Below are 17,774 nucleotides of genomic sequence, written 5' to 3'. Positions count from 1 at the left end.
CGACGCCCGAGCAGCCTGGAGACCCAGCCAAGGTAAGAGCCGAGCCCGGCCCGGGGGAACTTCCCCTGCGGGGGTCGGGCTGCGCCTGCCTCCCCGGGGGCGCACAGCCGCGGGCTGCGCTGCGCCCGCCGCTGCTCCGCACTGCCCCGCGCCCCGCCGGCGGGGAGCGGCTTCGGGGCGTGGGACCAGCGCGCGCGCGTCTGCGCGCCACTGTGAGGGTGTGACCTGTGTGTGTGTGAGAGACGTGTGTGCGCCCGTGTGCGTGTGACCAGTGTGTATACCTGTGTTACCAGTGTGTGTACTAGTATGTGACCTGTGTGTGTGTCTGAGACTTGTGTCGTGTGTGAGAGAGACCTGTGTGTGTGTGACTAGTATGTACACCTGTGAGACCTGTGTGTGTGACCAGTGTGAGATTTGTGTGCGTGTGTGTGAGAGACGTGTGTGTGAGACGTGTGTGTGTGTTTGTGCCCCCAGCAGCCAGGCCCCGAGGGCTGTGCCAGGATCCCCCCGCCCGCAGCCCTGCAGGCAGTGGTACCCAGGGCTGCTGCGGCGCGGCTGGCTCCTCGCCTTTCCTCTGGCAGAGGCTGCAGGTGGGAGGTGCGCCCTGCTCAGGCACCGCCCTCAAGCCCTGGCTTTTCCAGCGCGGAGGCTCCCGTGCAAGTTTCTCAAGCTCAGCACCGCCCTCCCCAGCCACCCCTTCCGGCAGACCCCTGAGGACACACCCCCTCCCCAGTGGAGAGCTTCATGCTGGGGCAGACATGACCGATGCCTGCAGGTTTTGAACAAGCTGGGAGTTAGGGTAGCACTATAATTCCATATCCCCTCCTGTATGGCCATAGAGGAAGAAAAGCTGTGGTTATCTGATGGGGCCCAGATCAAGAGTTTCAAGAGAAGGTTGGGTTCATAAAGGTGTTGGGCGAGGGGACCCGAAAACAAGTTTCCAGTCGGTTCTGAACGAACCCTCTGACTTCTCCGGAGGGGAAGAGAAATGAGGTGCCCGAGTACGTTTCCATCACATCTGCTTGGGTTTCAGAGCATTGCGTTCAAGAGGAGGGGAATGCTCTGTATTTTATGCTGAATTCTGAGGTTTGTCAGAGTTGGAGCATCTGCAGTATGGATACTCAGAAATTCCTTTAATGCAATGTATAATTGTGTTACATCTGGAGAACTGGGCATGATCTTGTTTCGTTGACCTTGTGGTTCAGATCTTAACTTTCAGCTAGAGCGTTCCATAGTTCCTGGCCTCTAGCACAGTTGTTCTCAACCTTTTTTGTACCAGGACCTATTTGTAAACATCGATGGCCAGTCCCAACCCAATGTTCACTCCTGACATGCTGCCCCCCAGTATATGAGATGGGGTGGGGGGGAACGGGGGGCCCCAAGCAGACCCGTGTAGGCTGAAGCTCTGCCGGTCTGCAAGGGAAAAGTCACCTTTTCCCACGTTTTTCTCCTTTAAAGGAGAATCCATTTTTAAAGTTTGTTCACAACTCTTTCATAAATTCTTACAGCCCACTTTTGGGTCATGACCCACAGTTTGAGAAACACTGCTCTAGTAGGCCTTGTACATGTTCTGACCCACTGAAAAGGAGAAATACATTGAGGGACCAAACTTTCCTAGTTTTTAAATCTGCTTTAGTTTCTAAGATATTGTTACCTGGCTTCTGTGATGTCACAGATATCTGGCATCGGCTGTTTGGTCTTCAGAAGCAAAAAAAAAAACGGGTTCATAGCAGTTGATTGTTATGAATCTCTTCACACAGACAATAATACAGGAGAAGTCATGAGATGTCACAAATGTAATGTTGGCTTAAAGCTCAGGAAGAAGAAATTCCTGCTAAGAAGGCCAAGCCAGTCTGTCTTCAAGTTAATTATATATTGGTTTGTCATCATATTTCAGAGTCAAAGTAGTGCTCATTTAGGAAGGGATATAAAATGCAAAATGACATTATTCTAATCATCACAATAAAGACAAATCAACATGTTGCAGGTCATACTCTCCTTGTGAAGTGAAAAGGTTTATGTAAATAACTGCAGGTTTTTAAAAATAGGGTTTATTCCTCTTCCCCAGAACAGTTATTTTCTAATTATTTGATGTAATCTTGGCACATTGAGACAGCTGTTAGAAAGGACTCATTCTTTATTGTTTGCATCTCTTTTCTGTACACAATTTCTTAGAGTGATCTCCTTTATTGGACCAACTCTGTAGTTGGGATAGAGTTAGACAAGCTTTTGGATGCAAGACTTTCTTCCTCAGGTCTGATCATAGTGAGACAGGCACAGCATTGTATGCTTTCTGTACAGTATTTAAAAAAAATAATTAATGTCAAATTTAACACTATCTTACTTTGTTTTGCCTATCTTTATGTAAGTTTTTTCATGAAATTTACTCATGTTTCTTTTGGCACTTCACCTCTCTAAAAGTCCTTGGTCTGTTTTGGCACCTTAATACAGTATACAGAATATTGCAGTAAAGTAGTAGTATACATTCATCACACATTTTTTCTATATTTTTCCATTTTTTCCTTTCAACCTGGGAAATTAGGTTGCAGTGCAGCAAACTCTGTTGGATTCCAGTATTTTTTACTGTTCAAACATTTAAAGCTACTAGCCATCTAAATTGTTTACTGAAGATCTGCTAATGTGATGACTTATCACCTCGTTATCTTTCTTACATATTTCAATAAAACAGGTAGCAAAATCCTTTTGCAAAAGAGACTTTGAAAAACTGCTATTTAAAGCTAATCCAAATGGAGTGAGAGTTGACAGGTCAATGGGTAAAGCACTTGGACAGTCAACTGTGAGACCCTGGTTATGGTCCAATATTATTTCAAAATCTGACAGTAGTTTCATTGTAGTTCTTCTGTCACTTAAAGTGACTCAGAACATTAAATCATGGTTTCTCAGAATTTAGTTTGACTTATCCTGTACTAGATCAAAGTGTATCCTGTCGTCTCCTAGAGAGTGCCACATTCATGCTCTGGGTTGGACGAATTGTTGCAGGCACCAGTTCTCCATGGCTGGATATCAGTTTTCACAGTGTGCTAGTACACTAATCTTCACTAGTGCAACTCACCCAGAACATAAAAGTACAAAACCTTTTATTGTTTCTCAATGGTGGAATAATTGAATAATTAATAATTGAATGCAGATGTAACAAGTATGAATCCTGTCCATTCACAAAAGTAGTATCATGATAAGGATGTATTCCTCAGCCAATTTTGTGCCTTAGCAAATCTATAGTTTACATGTATTTGTTGAAGAATGTAGAAATGTGTTCTCAGTAGTGGGAGAGAACTGTTTAGAAGCATTTTAAATGTAACTGTAAAATATTACCCTGCCAAAACAAATAGTTCAGTTTGATACATCCGTGAGTTTACTTGGTATATCTGCAGGGTTGTGTAAAGTTTTAGTTGCGAAATGATTAACAGTACAGTCAATAAAAACAATACTGTCCATTGTTTGCAGCATCCAAAAATCCAAAACTTTGGCCAGATGCTAGCTTGTAGATGTATCAAATATATCTACATTATGAAATATATATGGGGTGAGTTTTTAAAATGCTCCAAAGACTTCTCTCTCCCCTCTTTTTTTCCTTCCCCCTCTTCCCTTCTCATTTTGGAGACAAATTCATTGTTGTATGTTGTTATTTTGCTTGTAGAAATGTCTCAGTTTCTAAGTTCACGTATTTAGCAAACTAAGATTAAACTAAGATTAACATCTTGCTGGCAAGGTCTTTTGCGCTGAGAGCAAGCCCAAACTACTTTTAATAACTCCTCCCTTCCTCCCCTCTACTTCTTAAAAATATCAGTTTGGTTTTGCTTTTCCAATCAGTTACATGATGAGGAAATGTCTCTGTCTGGCACTCTGTATTCATTCATTTGGAAATTCTTTCATAACAGTCCCACTGCTACTACTACTGGTTCAGCTTTGCTGACCTTACCACTGGTGGAAGCCAAAGCTGGACCAGAAGCTGTCAGAACCTTGTTGACTTAAGGATGAAATCCCAGCTCCACTGAAGTTAATTTAGTTCTGCAATGGGCTTCTATGGCACCAGAATTTCAGCCTAGAACTCTTACTGGTGCCTACAGTCTGGTGGTGGAGATGTTTTTCCTTTCTTTTCTGAACACTTTTGAACCCAGACAAAGCCAAAGTGAACATAGGGTTTACAATTTTATAATTAATAAACTCTTGCTTTGTTGGACCAAGTTGGGAAGTGAATTCCGAAGTCAGACATTTCCATCCTTCCTTAAAAAACTCTATCACCAGTTTCTCAGTATGCTCATATTATGACTATTTGCAATTGTTGCAGTGCTGCTTTAGAGAACTAGAACCTGAAAAGGTAAAGCTTTTGGCACCCTGAGTTGCATAAGGAAGTGATTAGGATGCCAGAGTAGTTTTTGCTGCAGTACTTAAATAATTGTGCACCATATGGTCACTAAGAAGGTGGACCATCTTGTTTTTCACCAGTAGTCTTCAAATGTAGCCTCTGGCAGAGTGCATTATAGAAATTTAAGAAATGCAAAACTCTAAAACTCTTGGTTCAGAGACTATACCTTTTATTAGACCTACTAAGTTAGACCAACTTATTTGGTCCAATAAAAGGTATTATCTCTGATGGTCCAATAAAAGGTATTATCTCTGAACCAAGTTCTAGAGTTTTGCATTTCTTTTTGTCTTGGACCAGCGTGGCTACCAAATATATCCCTTATAGTAATTTAGTTATCTATGGGAAGCAAGAGAAAAGAGGGACAAAATAACTTTAAATTTCTTGACTTACACTCATGTAGTAATAATTTTGACATGACTATAAAATTAACATTAGACTTTACTATTTCAGATTAGTTACTGTTCTAAAAGTGTTTAATTAAACAACACAAGACAAAACATATCCGAATATAGCATAACTTGATGAATGAGGGTTAGATACTCTATATATGCATTGGCAAGACAATAATTACATGTTTCAGGGCCTTTATCAGCCAGCAGACTGCTTCTTAAGCCCAAACTGTTTTATAAATAGCATTGAAGTAAAACCAATAGGATTATCTCTGGTTATTAGGAATCCTATTAAACAGTTCAGTATAACATAAGAAGGGTTTACCACATCCAGTTTTTATAAATCTGTTACATAAATTTGCTTTTGTGTTTGGACAGTTTTTCTTTCCTCGCTTATGTAGTAAGGAGATAATGTATATGAAAATGTTGGTTTTGTTTAAAATTTATCCAGTAATCTTGGCAAATCTTGGTAATGTGAAGTATGTAGGAACGGGGATTGCAGCATTTTCACTGGGTCTAAAAAGAGTTACTATATCACTCTTGAATTTCAAGATCCCTTTATCCTAGTCACTTTAATATTTCATTTTGGTGGACAATAGTTTCTTTGCAGAGCGACGTAACCCTTTCTTATATATACATTTTAATTGTAATTGTGTTTCTTTTATTATTGGTTGTAAAACATCTATAGGATTTTTATAAGGTTGGATTTTTGTGGTGTAAGCTTATAAATCTGTTGGTATTTGCAAAGCACTCAAGCAGGGGAGGTTAAACAGAATAAAAATAGATTTATGTCACTTATTCTTAGAGCTATGGAATAATAAGGGAATCTTCCATAAATTTTAAACTAAAGCCTCATTATCTGTTTCAAAGATAAAAGAATAATAACTATATATTCTGTATACAGAAGTCTTATTCCTATAAAGAGTTTTGATAAAGTTCACCTCTTTTGTAAAGAAAGGAGGACAAAATTTTAAGTGCAGTGCATGTTGCATCTTATTCCCTTTCTGAAAAACAAGTTATTGGGAAAAACTGCTCTTGCACTAGCAAAGTGTGTTGATTTAGCTACACGGATAAACCAGTTCTATTTATGTTGATGCAAACTCCTAACATGGATGTGTTTAAACACATTTAACCTTTTCTTTGATTGAGTGAGCTTATGTTACTAAATACAATAGGGTTGTTGGGGAGAGGGGTGAAAAAGGGGGAAGGATTCAATTTTTTTAAGTGTACCTAATATCATTCTGTATGACATTGCTGTAGGTGGCGGAAAGGGTGGGGAACTAACTTGGTTCAGCCCCCCCAAACACAGGGGGCAGCAGGTATGCCCAGAAGGCAGCCCAGCTGCAAGCTGCTGCATCAGGGGGAGGGGTACACACACTTGGATACCCTGTGGTGTGCAGCCAGGACCCCAGCTGGCCTAGCAGGCAGGTAAGTTTCTTTACCGGGGGGGAGATCAAGACCCCCCCCCAGTGCAGGAGGCAGTGGGGTAGGGGCAGGAGCAAATCTCCCCTGCCTCTGCCCCGCTTCATGTTGCACTGTGGGGATTGTCCCACAATCGGGCCTGGCTGGGGCTCCATTCTCAGGCCCAGCTCCTCTTCCAGAGGCATGGTGCAGTCCTGGGGAGCCAAGGGTGGGGGCAAATGCCCCGATTTTTGCACGGGGCAAAGGTGGGCTGCAGCTGCGAGCTGGGCTCTGCCTGTTTCCCACCTCTACAACTCACTGCCTCCACACCTGGCTTCCCTATAGTGTGCGCAGTGATGTGAACTGCCCCTGGAGGAGCTGCCAGGTTCTGATTGTCTCACAACCTGGCCTGGCTGGAGCACAGCCCCAGCTTGCTGTCCCTCCCTCTGCAGACTTTGGGGGGTGGGGTGATGCATGCCTATGGCCATTGCTGTTCTCTCTGCCTATGGCCCTTGCTGCTTCCACAGGTCTGAGCTGAGGGGGCGTGGCCAGGCTCCAGTGCGGTCCACTATGGAAAATAGGTTGAGAACCGCTGTTTCAGAGCCTTATTTTAGTAATGCCACCAGACCTTACAAAAAATATGTTTTTTTTTCTTGGATAGGGTTTTTTTTCTGCATATGATGAGCACTTTCTCCTGAAGAGATGACACCCTTTATCTGTAAGATCTTTTGGGGTCAGAGTCTTCAATCATATGGTGCTTTTTGGTATAAGTGGGGATGCTTTAGTTCTGTGTGTAAGTTGCAATGAAGGTTGCCACATTGTTTTAAATATTGGGTCATATTCACTTCTTAAATCGGAGTTAAAGAGCCTTCTGTTTCATGTTAGGAATCACTGACATTAAAAAAAAAGCAGCATAATTTCCTGAACCTGCAGTGAAAGTGTGACCAAAAATTCCCAGCCATTTGTGGAGCTGTGCCTGATAAACAGTCTTTCCATGTTGGGGAGGAATGCAAGGAATGCTTAAGAGTTCTTGGAAGTAGGTCATGGTTTAATAAAGCTCAACTTTAGTGAATAAAAGTTCCTCAAAACGTTTCTGTGACCCTTGAAGCCTGCTATTATCTGTAAACTATGAGACTGAATTATAAATCTAATTGGGTAGTTGAATAAACTTTCCCAACCTTTGGGGATTATGACCATGAAGTTGGGAAAATTTGTAACAGGTTACCTTGTTTTGTTCTGCTTTAGTTAAATAATATGTTAACACAGGAGTGGTAATTCCCTTCTCTTTAGTATTTGCAGGGGGAAAAAACTGACTACTCTTAAGCAGTACAGTCTTTCACAAAAATGATTAATTTGTTTGACATCTTTAAAAATATTGTTCCCATTATTCAATAAAAGAGAAATCAGTAATATTCTGCAGAGTGGTACTCAGCTGGAAAAACATCATATTCCGTGTGTGAGAGGAAAATGCAGGAAGGAGTGAAACAGATATCCTTGCAGATGTGCCATCCATTTGTTATTTTGGTTGTAATTCCTATACTATTTTATGTTTGCTTAAAGAAAGGAACAATGATTGAAGCAAGTTACAGATTGTTAATACCAATACTGCTTGTTAACATCTTTTTTTCAACATTTCTATTATTTTTATCTGGTGTCTTATTTTAAAAACTGTAAGAAAATAGTAGACAGAATCTCTCTTGAATTATTATTTATTTATATTCCTATAGTGTCTGATAGTCTTAACCAGGATTCCTATTATGCTAAGTGCTATAAAAAACAGAACAGTTTTCCTATCCTAAAGGGTTTAAAAACTCTAAGACAAAAGAAACATGGACAGACTGATAGATGAATAGAAGGAACCAGTAAGGCACAACCTATTAGTATGAAAGACAGTGGTGTCTGTATACCAGCAACCTAACTGCTTTAAAATTTTTCTTTTTGTTTTTTTCCTTTTTTTTTCTTTTTTCTCTTGTTTTCTCTTTTTCTTTGGAGGCATGATGGTAAAAAATCAAAGTCATAAGGAGGATAGAGAGGCAGCTTTACAGATTTTTATGGAGAATCCCTTTCAAGGGGCAAGAATGGGAAAGAGCATAAAAGCTCTTGTTTGAAAATTTAATAAGGGAGTGATGGAGATTGGCATCATTATCCTATAGGACATGAGTTGACTGATAGTTAATGAGAGGTGGAGTGAGGAAAGGTCATAGAGGGCCATGAAAGTGAAGACAAGTAGCTTATGTTTGCTATAGAGCAGGGGAGGGGGTCAGTGGGAGGGTGCAAAAAGTGGGCTGTAATGGTCAAAGGTCACAGTCAGGGAAAATGATCTTTGCAGTAGCATTCTGAGTGGAGATGAGTGAAGCAAGATTAGATTTGTCAAGGAAAGGGAAGAAGTTGCTTTTCCTTTCATTTCAAAGTTCATGGAACATACTGTTTACATAGCTTTCTGGAGCTGTTCTCCATTTCTATTTCCATCCTTTTTAAAGGGTTTGCTCCTTGCACTCAATTGAGACTACTCCTGACAAACCTGTACTTCACACATCCTCTTTGATGTATCATCCTCCTTCACTGTTTACCATGCCCTTGAAATCTTGTCTTCTTTTTGCTGCTAAAAATCATTTAAGTGTTCAATGTTCAAAGTTATTCCAACTATATTTCACTTTTATTGTTTTCAATTAGTATTGTCAGGTCAGGGGAAGTTAAATTCTGAGGCCTTTATATTTTTAGAAGACAGGAATGCAAGGAGGAAACCAGAAATGCAAGATCTGATGATCTCCAAGAGCAGTTTATTGTCATCCCCTTTACAGTACTTCATTTTTAGAGTTAAGCTTCCTAGCAAAAAGCAAGTTATCCCTTCAGGCTTTCTCTGTTCATAACTTTTACCATATTTATAGAAGCCAAGAACAGTTGAAACACTGTGAAGTTAAATTGTGAAATCGATCTGACTCCCCAAACTCTTTCCAGATTTATCTATGAATACAGTACAAGATGTGACAAGTATGAATGTCATCCAGTGATTTGGGTTGTTTGATTTTTAATTGTCATAGAACATAGCAGCTTCACAGCTGGATGTAATGACACATGCCGTTCCTTAAACTGAGGCAAGCAACTTTTTCTCTGCATCAGTAATTGCTTGCTTTATTTCTTTGCAGCCCATTAGGATAGCCTATTACGTTAACCTGTTAGCAAAGTAAAACAAAAATCAGACAGGAAAATATTGTTTTGAGGAGATGGAAGAATGGCATACTATGTAGGTTTTAAAACCAAACTGTAAAACGTATTTTATTTTTTACCTATATTGATTTCCTTTGACCAGTTTAGTGTTAAAATGCTGGTACAAATCTATTGCCCATATAAAATATCAGTTCTTCTTTGGCTCCCAAAAAAATGGCTTTTCTGTTTCAAAAGGATTTTTATGACTTCCAGTGCTTGTTTATTCAAATTCTTTCCATTTTTAAAGAGGCAGGAGGCATTTACCTGCTATTGTATGCAGGGCCAGCCCCAGGGTGGTGGTGGGGGTGGAATCCGGCGACTGTCCTGGGTCCTGCGCTTTGTGGGGCCCGGCGGTCAGTGCAGTATAGGTCCCGCCGCAGCTGCCATGCGCCGCTGCTGCCAAGTGCCACTGACTCCGGCAACTTGGCATCCTCCTCCCTCTGCCCCCGGGCCCCGCACAGGCTGATGTTCCCTGGGCCCTGCATACCCCTAGGGACGACTCTGCTGATATGTCTTAGCCTTTTAACATGTCCTGCTGAAAGTTCAAACTCTCTGTGTTAAGGGGGATTGATATACATAGCTCAGTTACCAAGAAAGAGTTAATAGAATACCATTGCTTTCTTTGTTATAATCCAGGGGTGTTAAACTCATCTGACCCTGTGGGCTAGATGAATGCTGTGGGAACAATCCACAGGCCAGATGAACAGCACAGGACTGGTCCTGCAAGCCAGATTGGGTCCATACCCCCGGTCATATCCTGTACCTTCTCTGGTCTGGTCTGGGACCATGCTGCAACGTGCACCTGTTCTGACTGAATCGGGATATGAGTTGTACCACAGATGACACCCCTCTTCCCTTATGCCAGATCCAGCATCAGCTCTAGTCTGTCTGGGACTGTGCAGCACACGCTGTCTGCTGCATGCATGCTACATGCGGCACCTGCTTCAGACTAGCTGAAACAGGCATCTCATGCAGCTCATGGCATTGTGGGTGCTGGAGTGGATCTGGCATGTGAGGGGGGATCCTGGATTGGCTTCATGTGGGTGTTGCGTGCAATGTGGGCTATGAAGCAGATGTCGTGTGTGGTGCATGTCCTGGGCCTAAGCACAGGGCTAGTCATGTTTGCGCCATGTATGGAGATCCTAGGCCAGCATCATGAGCCGGGTGATGTGGCTTGGCAGGCCATATCCTTCAGGTTGTATCTTTGACACCCCTCTTACAATCAATTTAAAGTAATTTTCACTTCTCTTGAAAAGTCAGCCTCTAGTGGTACAACATTTTGACAAACGATTTTTGAATAAATACGCAATATATATAAAGCTGTATTTGCAAGAAGGTAGCCTTCTATACTTCTGTATTTAAATTTGAATCATGGGGCATTTAGAAAGATATTCAGCTATTAAAATAATAATGGGGTAGTATGAACTACCTTAATGTAAAATTTTAAGTATAATAATGGAAATACATTGAGTAAAACATGTTTTCTGCACTTTAAATGAATGTTTGCTATTCTGTGGAACAAGGCTGAGAAGTTATTCATAAATTATAAGTAATATTGAAAAAGTTGCTTCAAGAAGTAATAAGAGTGACACCAGTTAGACAATCCCTCAACTATTTCAGAGTTCCTCTTGGAAGGTGGAAAGGGGAGAACCACTCTTGGACACAGCTGCTACCTGGGCATTGGGGAACTAACAAGGTCATTAAGATCCAGATCTGGTTTGCAAACAGTGGCATGAACTATTCCAGAGTCTATTTTAGTATTTCAAACTTTGCTCACACTCCAGACCGGATGGAGAGGAAATGGATTCTTCTATTGCTCTTAAAAATATTTTTGGCCTGTGCAAGTATGTGCTGTGTTGGGAGTCGAGTGATCATTATTTTTATACTAAGGAGCTCTGCTGATAGGTGTTAATTCTGTAGCCTTCACAACATTTAGCATTAAGAAAATCCTTATATCTTGGATAGAGGTTATACAAAGTAGTGACAAAATCCAGCAATCTCCTAATACAATCCCAAATTCTAGTCATACAGTCACTGTCCCAGGGACCAGAAATGCCTTTGTGTGCTGTGTATAAAATCAGCTTATTCATGTAGACGTAACCCACCATATCATTGTTACACATCCTCCTCATGTTCATAAAAGACAACAGCTTTCTTCTCCTGACACGTAATAAAATGAATATTAAATGCAAATGTTAAAAATATATGATTGGGTGCTGATGCTGTAGGATCCAATCCCAGTTAATGATGCATGAATGTGTTATGATCATAGATAATAGAATTGATTTTACTTTTAAAAAGGCAATTGTTATATATTAATTTACAAATTTTTAATTGATATTCTGTTATCATGTAATAAATTACAATAATCTGACCTAAAACAAAGATAGAAAATTAGGGTTGGAAGGGACCTCAGGAGGTAATCTAGTCTAACCCCCTGCTCAAGGCAGGTCCATTCCCAACTAGATCATCCCAGCCAAGGCTTTGTCTAGCTGGGTCTTAAAAACCTCCAAAGGATGGAGATTCCATAGCTTCTCTGGGTAACCTGTTCCAGTGCTTTACTACCCTCCTAATGAGAAAGTTTTTCCAAATATCTAACCTAAACTTCCCTGGCTGCAACTTGAGCTTCTTGCTCCTTATTCTGTCATCTGCCACCACTGGGAACAGTCTAGCTCCATCTTCTTTCAAACCCCCTTCAGGTAGCTGAAGCTTGCTATTAAATCCCCCCTCAGTTCTCTATCCTCCAGGCTAAATAAGCCCAGTTCCCCCAGTCTCTCTTCATATGTCATGTGCCCCAGCTCCTGAACCATTTTCACTACCCTCCACTGGATTCTCTCCAATTTGTCTACATCCTTTTTGTACTGGGGGGCCCAAAATTGGACACAGTACTCCAGATGTGGCCTCACCAGTGACAGATAGAGGGAACAAATAACTTCCCTCGATCTGCTGGCAACGCTTCTACTAATGCAGCCCAATATGCTGTTAGCCTTCTTCGCAACAAGGGCACACTGTTGGCTCAAGGCCAAGCTGAAGTGGAGGTTGGTTGCTTAGCAACCAGAGGCAGAGTTGCTGCTATATGGGGCGTGGGTACCTCCTGCATAGAGGTGCTGGCTTTCAGAGGGGCAGCCGAAGGCCAGGGCTGAAGATACTTGTTTTTCGGCTTACACAGGGGCCCCACAGGCTGGATGGAATTGCCTGGTGGGTTGGATCTGGCCCATGGGCCATATTTTGCCCACCTTGGTCTATATCATCCTAATTCTGTCCCCTTGAACCCTGTGCTATGATTTTTAATTACACAGGATCCATGCCAAATTTATTACAGAAGCTAGCTAATGCACAGGTAACCAATTGTCCTCCTTCTGCAGGATGGCTACTTCAATTGGTATGGAAGGTGCGTAGTGAGAGAGTCAGTAAGTGAAAGGTGGTTTTGTAGTTGAAGCATGTGACTGTCACCGGGGATCTGCCACATTTCTATGCCACTCTGGCTTGATTACTGCTTTCACTGTCTGTTGGCTTTCTTTCTGGCTTGAGATATAGGGGTACTGTATTTCCAGAATTTCAAAACAGGACAATGTCCCCTCTCCCCCACTGTCTGCCGTATGCAAAGGTCTGATTTCTGCTGAACTCTGTTGAGCATGCCAGAGAAAAAGTGTGCATGTGGGAAAGGGGTGGAGTATAGGAGGCAAAAACAGAGCTCTGGAGAGTTGTAGGGGGAACAGGGGGAGAAGGAGGTTACCTTGGGATGCTGGTTTCTGCAAACAGCCTCAAATGGATGTGATGCCTGGGATAAGTATTTAAAAAGGGAGTGTCTGAGTGAAAACAGGACATATGGTCACTTACACTGCATATCTGTCCAATTGGTCCTTGCACTTAGAAGTGTTTGTGTATTTTACATTGTCATTGTTTTTTGAGCAATTGAGAAACTTTGAAATGAGTTGTTTTATTTCCGAGTAAAGCTAAATTTACACTGGGTACTGTAGTCTAGTCTAGTATTTATATGCTATGACTAAGAAAGTTAACAATGGTAAGATTGCTAAGTCTGTAATGAGCAACAAATGCTGCTAATTTCATTTCAGTGATCTGAGCTGTGGATTGAGGGGTCTGGCATTGTATACTGGCATTCTAAATGTTCAGAGCTGAGTTTTTAAATCAGTGGGGATATTGAGCCCACTAATATTTTAATTATAGGAGCTCAAAATACAGTTATGAGAAACCAAAGACAGCATTGACTTTTAGAAGTGTGTGAGAATGGGTTTTAATAGCATTAATGTGTGCATAATTTATCATGTTCCTAGAGCTGTATTTTTGTAGCCATACAAAACAGAAGATTTCAGTGACCTGATCCTTGTATTTTACTGATGCACCATAAATTATGCTATTAAAACTATGATGTAAAACTAGTGCGCTTCTGCTTCCCCATTAGGATTCTTTTTATAATAACCATTCATCAAACAGCATCTTTGAATGTTGGACTTGCAAAGATGTTGTGATTAACCTATGATTAAAGGATTATGATCAGATTATATTTGGTTCCAGCACTTAACTGAAATCTTTTACTAAAATGTGCTGTTGATCAGTGGCAGTGAAGGGCACCTATCTCATTTATTTTAAAACATTCTTGATAGTCAAGGTTCACTTTTATAGGCATCTCTTAATTAGCTGGCAACTAAAGTTAATTCAGCAAATTTAGTAATATAGTTTAAATAAATATAAGAATTGGTATTTAATTCTTTATGTATTTGACAATGAAATTATCCTGTTACCAATTATATTTGTAGCAAGTTTACATTGTTGTGCAGATCTGGTTATTCATATCAAACATTTCTTTCTATATAATAAAAGCTGTCTGTCAGTTTTATAGGCTGCCATTATTTAAAATGGTCTATATGTTACCTTCACTTTGCCAGAGCTTCTGGTGTTAACTTCTTTTGGGTGTTGTCATATGAATCTCTTTCTGCCATAGGGAATTGGCTTTAGGTACTAGAGGCTAGATCTGCAAAAGGTCTTGCCATACTAGGCCGTGTATAGACGAAATGAGAGGTGTGTGTGCATGACACTTTACAGAGGGCTAAATGCTTTTGCACCACTTTAATGGTGTCAGTGTTTGCATTCCTAGGTGGTATATATTGTGCATTAATTCCAGCCGCTGTAGGAAATTCCACCGCATAATGCGCCTAAATGACTTGGGGCACAGCTGCCCCTACAGCCGTAAAGCAAAGCACTGGGCTCTGTGCAGCCCTGTGGCTCTGTAGGAAGCCCTGTAGGCAGCCTGGCAGCAGCCCGGGAAAGCAGACCTGTTCTTTCCTCTCCTCCAAAAGCAGGTATCAAATTTAAGTGTGAACAGCTAAAGCACATTAATGCACTTGTAGATGTGTTAAGGTGCGTTAACTGTGTATGGACTGATTTAGGACTAACTTTAGTCCCACATAAGTTTGTGCACATGGTGTTAATGTGCTTTAACATGTGCACATGTAGATGTGAGTAAATCACCTTAATGCACATTAAGCTAATGCGCATTGAATTTAGGCATGCTTAAATGCATCTGTAGACACGCCTTATATGAAGAAAAATATAATTTTCACATCTGATTAAACTCTGTACTACATTACATATTTTCTAAAGCTATTGCTCAATGTGAAAAAAAACTATTTTGAGGGGGAAGCATAAAGCATAATTAATAACTTGTTCAGTTTACCAAGATGTTAAACCATAAAAGAGAGGGCTTGTAAGGTGAAGTGTGAGTGAGAGTCTTGGTACTGACCACTGCACTTCGTTTTTTTTCCTACTCATCTTTGCTCTCTATCTGTACAGTGTCTACATTGCACATGGTATGTATATGTTTTGCTGTTTTTTGTTTTACTGGACAGGGCTTTACACCTCAGAGTGAGCTGAACCTGTGATCTCTCCCCAGTCACTCTGGGGCTACTCTTTTTCGAGCGATAGGTTTCTACTTTGAAGTCTCCCCACTTTAGACTGCCCGCATCAGACTATAATACCCACTCTTTCTACTGTACTGTCACAGTTACAGGGGAAATTGTACCTTTAGATAAAAGGAATAACTTGGTATCTTGAAAATACAAAGTCTTATAACTATTGTATTTACTTGATTCCAAGAGTAGGTCCCTTCCCCTCTCCCATTTAACATTGGTGGAAAAGCCCCTTGGAATCACGTATAGGTGGTAGGGGGGCAGGCAGAGCTGTGGCTCTGACCCCAACCCAGAGTTGGGGCTGAAGCTGGAGCTGCTTTCTGCGTCCTTGCTGCCTCTCCTCTACCCATCTGTCCACCCCAGGTCCCCATCCCTACCATCTTGCCTCTACCCCTGCTGCCTCTCCTCCTGTCTTCTCCCCTGCAGCCCCTGCTCTTCCCACCTACCCATCACCTCCCAGCCCATTTGCCCTTACTCTAGTACCAGCAGGCCCTGTCCTTGCTCCATGTTGGGGCATAGAGTATGGCTTCAGACCAGCCTGGTAACAGGGGTGGCAGCAGGAGTAGGAGGGGGTTAGGTGCAGGTAGGGAACAGAGGCTGAGGTGGGGCAGGCAGCAAGCTGCTTGAACCATCCCCATGGCCTGCTCTGCCCACTGCCCCCCACCTGCCTCCTTCTGCCTGTCCCTACACTGTCTCCCCAGTACCTGCATCCACACCATCTGACCACTACCACCTGCTCCCCCTACCACCGCTGCAATGATGGTGATGAATTTAAGAGGATCGTCCAATAATTAGATTCTATACATGGAAAACTCTAATAAATTTATAAATTTTCCATGAATAGAATCTAAATATTGGGTGGGGTCATCTTAAAATCAAGGTCATCTTTGATTTAGGTAACATAATTGTATTTTTCAATAAATGAACAGAAAGAGATGGCAAATAGATTAGCTTTCTTCTTACTACCTATTCTATTTGACTTCTCAGATTTGGAGAAAATAGGACAAACAAAGCAAATAGTCATATACATCCCATACTTAGGATAAACTGTGGCCTGTAAGCTAATTTGCTAAGTCATTTAGGTGGTTTATTTTTTTTTGTAGTTGTTCCCCTCTCCTTGGACCCTCTCAGTGCCTGATTTGAAACATCAGAAAGTGAAGGCATCTTAGGGGAAAAATGTACTTCTAAAATGTTGTAGCTTGAGACCTGAAACTTATGTTTGGCTTGTTTAATTGTTAACATGCTACCTCAGAACCAGTTTAGCTGTTGGGAGCACAGAGCTCAACACATGCTAATTTACCTCACTTCTCAAGCAGCTTTAGAATGCAATAAACTAGTGCATAACAGATGAGTTGTTTACTGCATGTCATTCAGTAGTGTCCATATGATATGCATTATGACACAGAATGTAAAATGAGGATAATAATGCAAATAAATGCATCCTTGTAAAGGGCATCAAGATAAATGGACTTTTTTCCAGTGGACCCTTGCATTATTCACTGCACATGATGAATGGTGCTCACTTACTGAGCAGCTATTCAATATTTTTTCTCTCTCTGTTCAGTGTGTGACGCCATGCCCTACTTACTGCAGTTTTCCAACCCTTGCTCTGAAGACAGAATTATTAATTTTGTTATGAGCTACTTTATGTGGAGCTCATCACTGTAGTATGATATTTCAGTGCATTTAGGCCCTAAAGTACATATTTGTGCCTTCTGGGATGTTCAAAGGGCACCACAAAAGGTAGTTGTCTGGACAAACAGTTCTGGGATTAAGATTGAGATTTAGGATTGGTACACCCTTTTTATTGATTTTTTTTTAATGTTCTGTATGAATAACTCTTGTGTGCACATCTCAGAATTTTCCCAGTATGAAAAGCTGCTTGCATACATGTGTCTGTGTTGGGCAGGGGGGAGGGGAGGGGGCGGGGAAACAGCACTTTACTTAAAAAACCGAGCATGCTCCTGTACTGAGCCCAGTGCAAGCCCAGAAGAGGCAGCGCCTTAGTTGTACCTGTCTTTACCAATGTCTGTAGAGATAAGGTGCTTCCATGGGGCTTTTTTGGTGCTTTTTTCTAATAGCTAAAAGCACCAAAAGGCCACACTGAAGTGCCTGATCTATACAAATGCTATGCAGCCAGGTCAAAGTAATTCACTGCTGCTGGTAGAATGCATTTTTATTTCTCTATGTCTGCTAGTACCCAAATTGTCTAACTTTTGGAAGTCATTGCTCCCTACAGTGTTCTGAATAGCAGTTGTAGAACTGACTTGCCTTGTCCAACTTTAGCCTTCAGTTTTATTATGAACATGTATAGAGTTGTTCGAGCTGTTTATTTGCAGATTGGAAAAAACAGTTATGAACTGATTTATGTTCTAATTCATAGTTTCATAGTTTCTAGGGTCAGAAGGGACCTGAGCAGATCATCGAGTCCGACCCCCTGCCATGGCAGGAAAGAATACTGGG

General features: G+C 41.4%; 1 protein-coding gene across 1 annotated transcript in view; it reads left to right on the top strand.

Annotated features, from left to right (window-relative positions):
* Positions 1-17,774, top strand: part of AKAP12 (A-kinase anchoring protein 12) — a 134,498-nt gene that overhangs the window by 10,937 nt on the left and 105,787 nt on the right. The window contains exon 3 of the mRNA XM_019548629.1: positions 7-32. Coding sequence (XP_019404174.1) covers positions 7-32 — 26 coding nt within the window. The remainder of the gene's footprint in view (positions 1-6; positions 33-17,774) is intronic.

The sequence above is a fragment of the Crocodylus porosus genome, unplaced genomic scaffold (genome assembly GCF_001723895.1).
Source record: "Crocodylus porosus isolate Cpor-Errol unplaced genomic scaffold, CroPor_comp1, whole genome shotgun sequence".
NCBI classification, from domain to species: domain Eukaryota; kingdom Metazoa; phylum Chordata; order Crocodylia; family Crocodylidae; genus Crocodylus; species Crocodylus porosus.
This window is presented reverse-complemented; position numbering and strand designations above follow the sequence as displayed.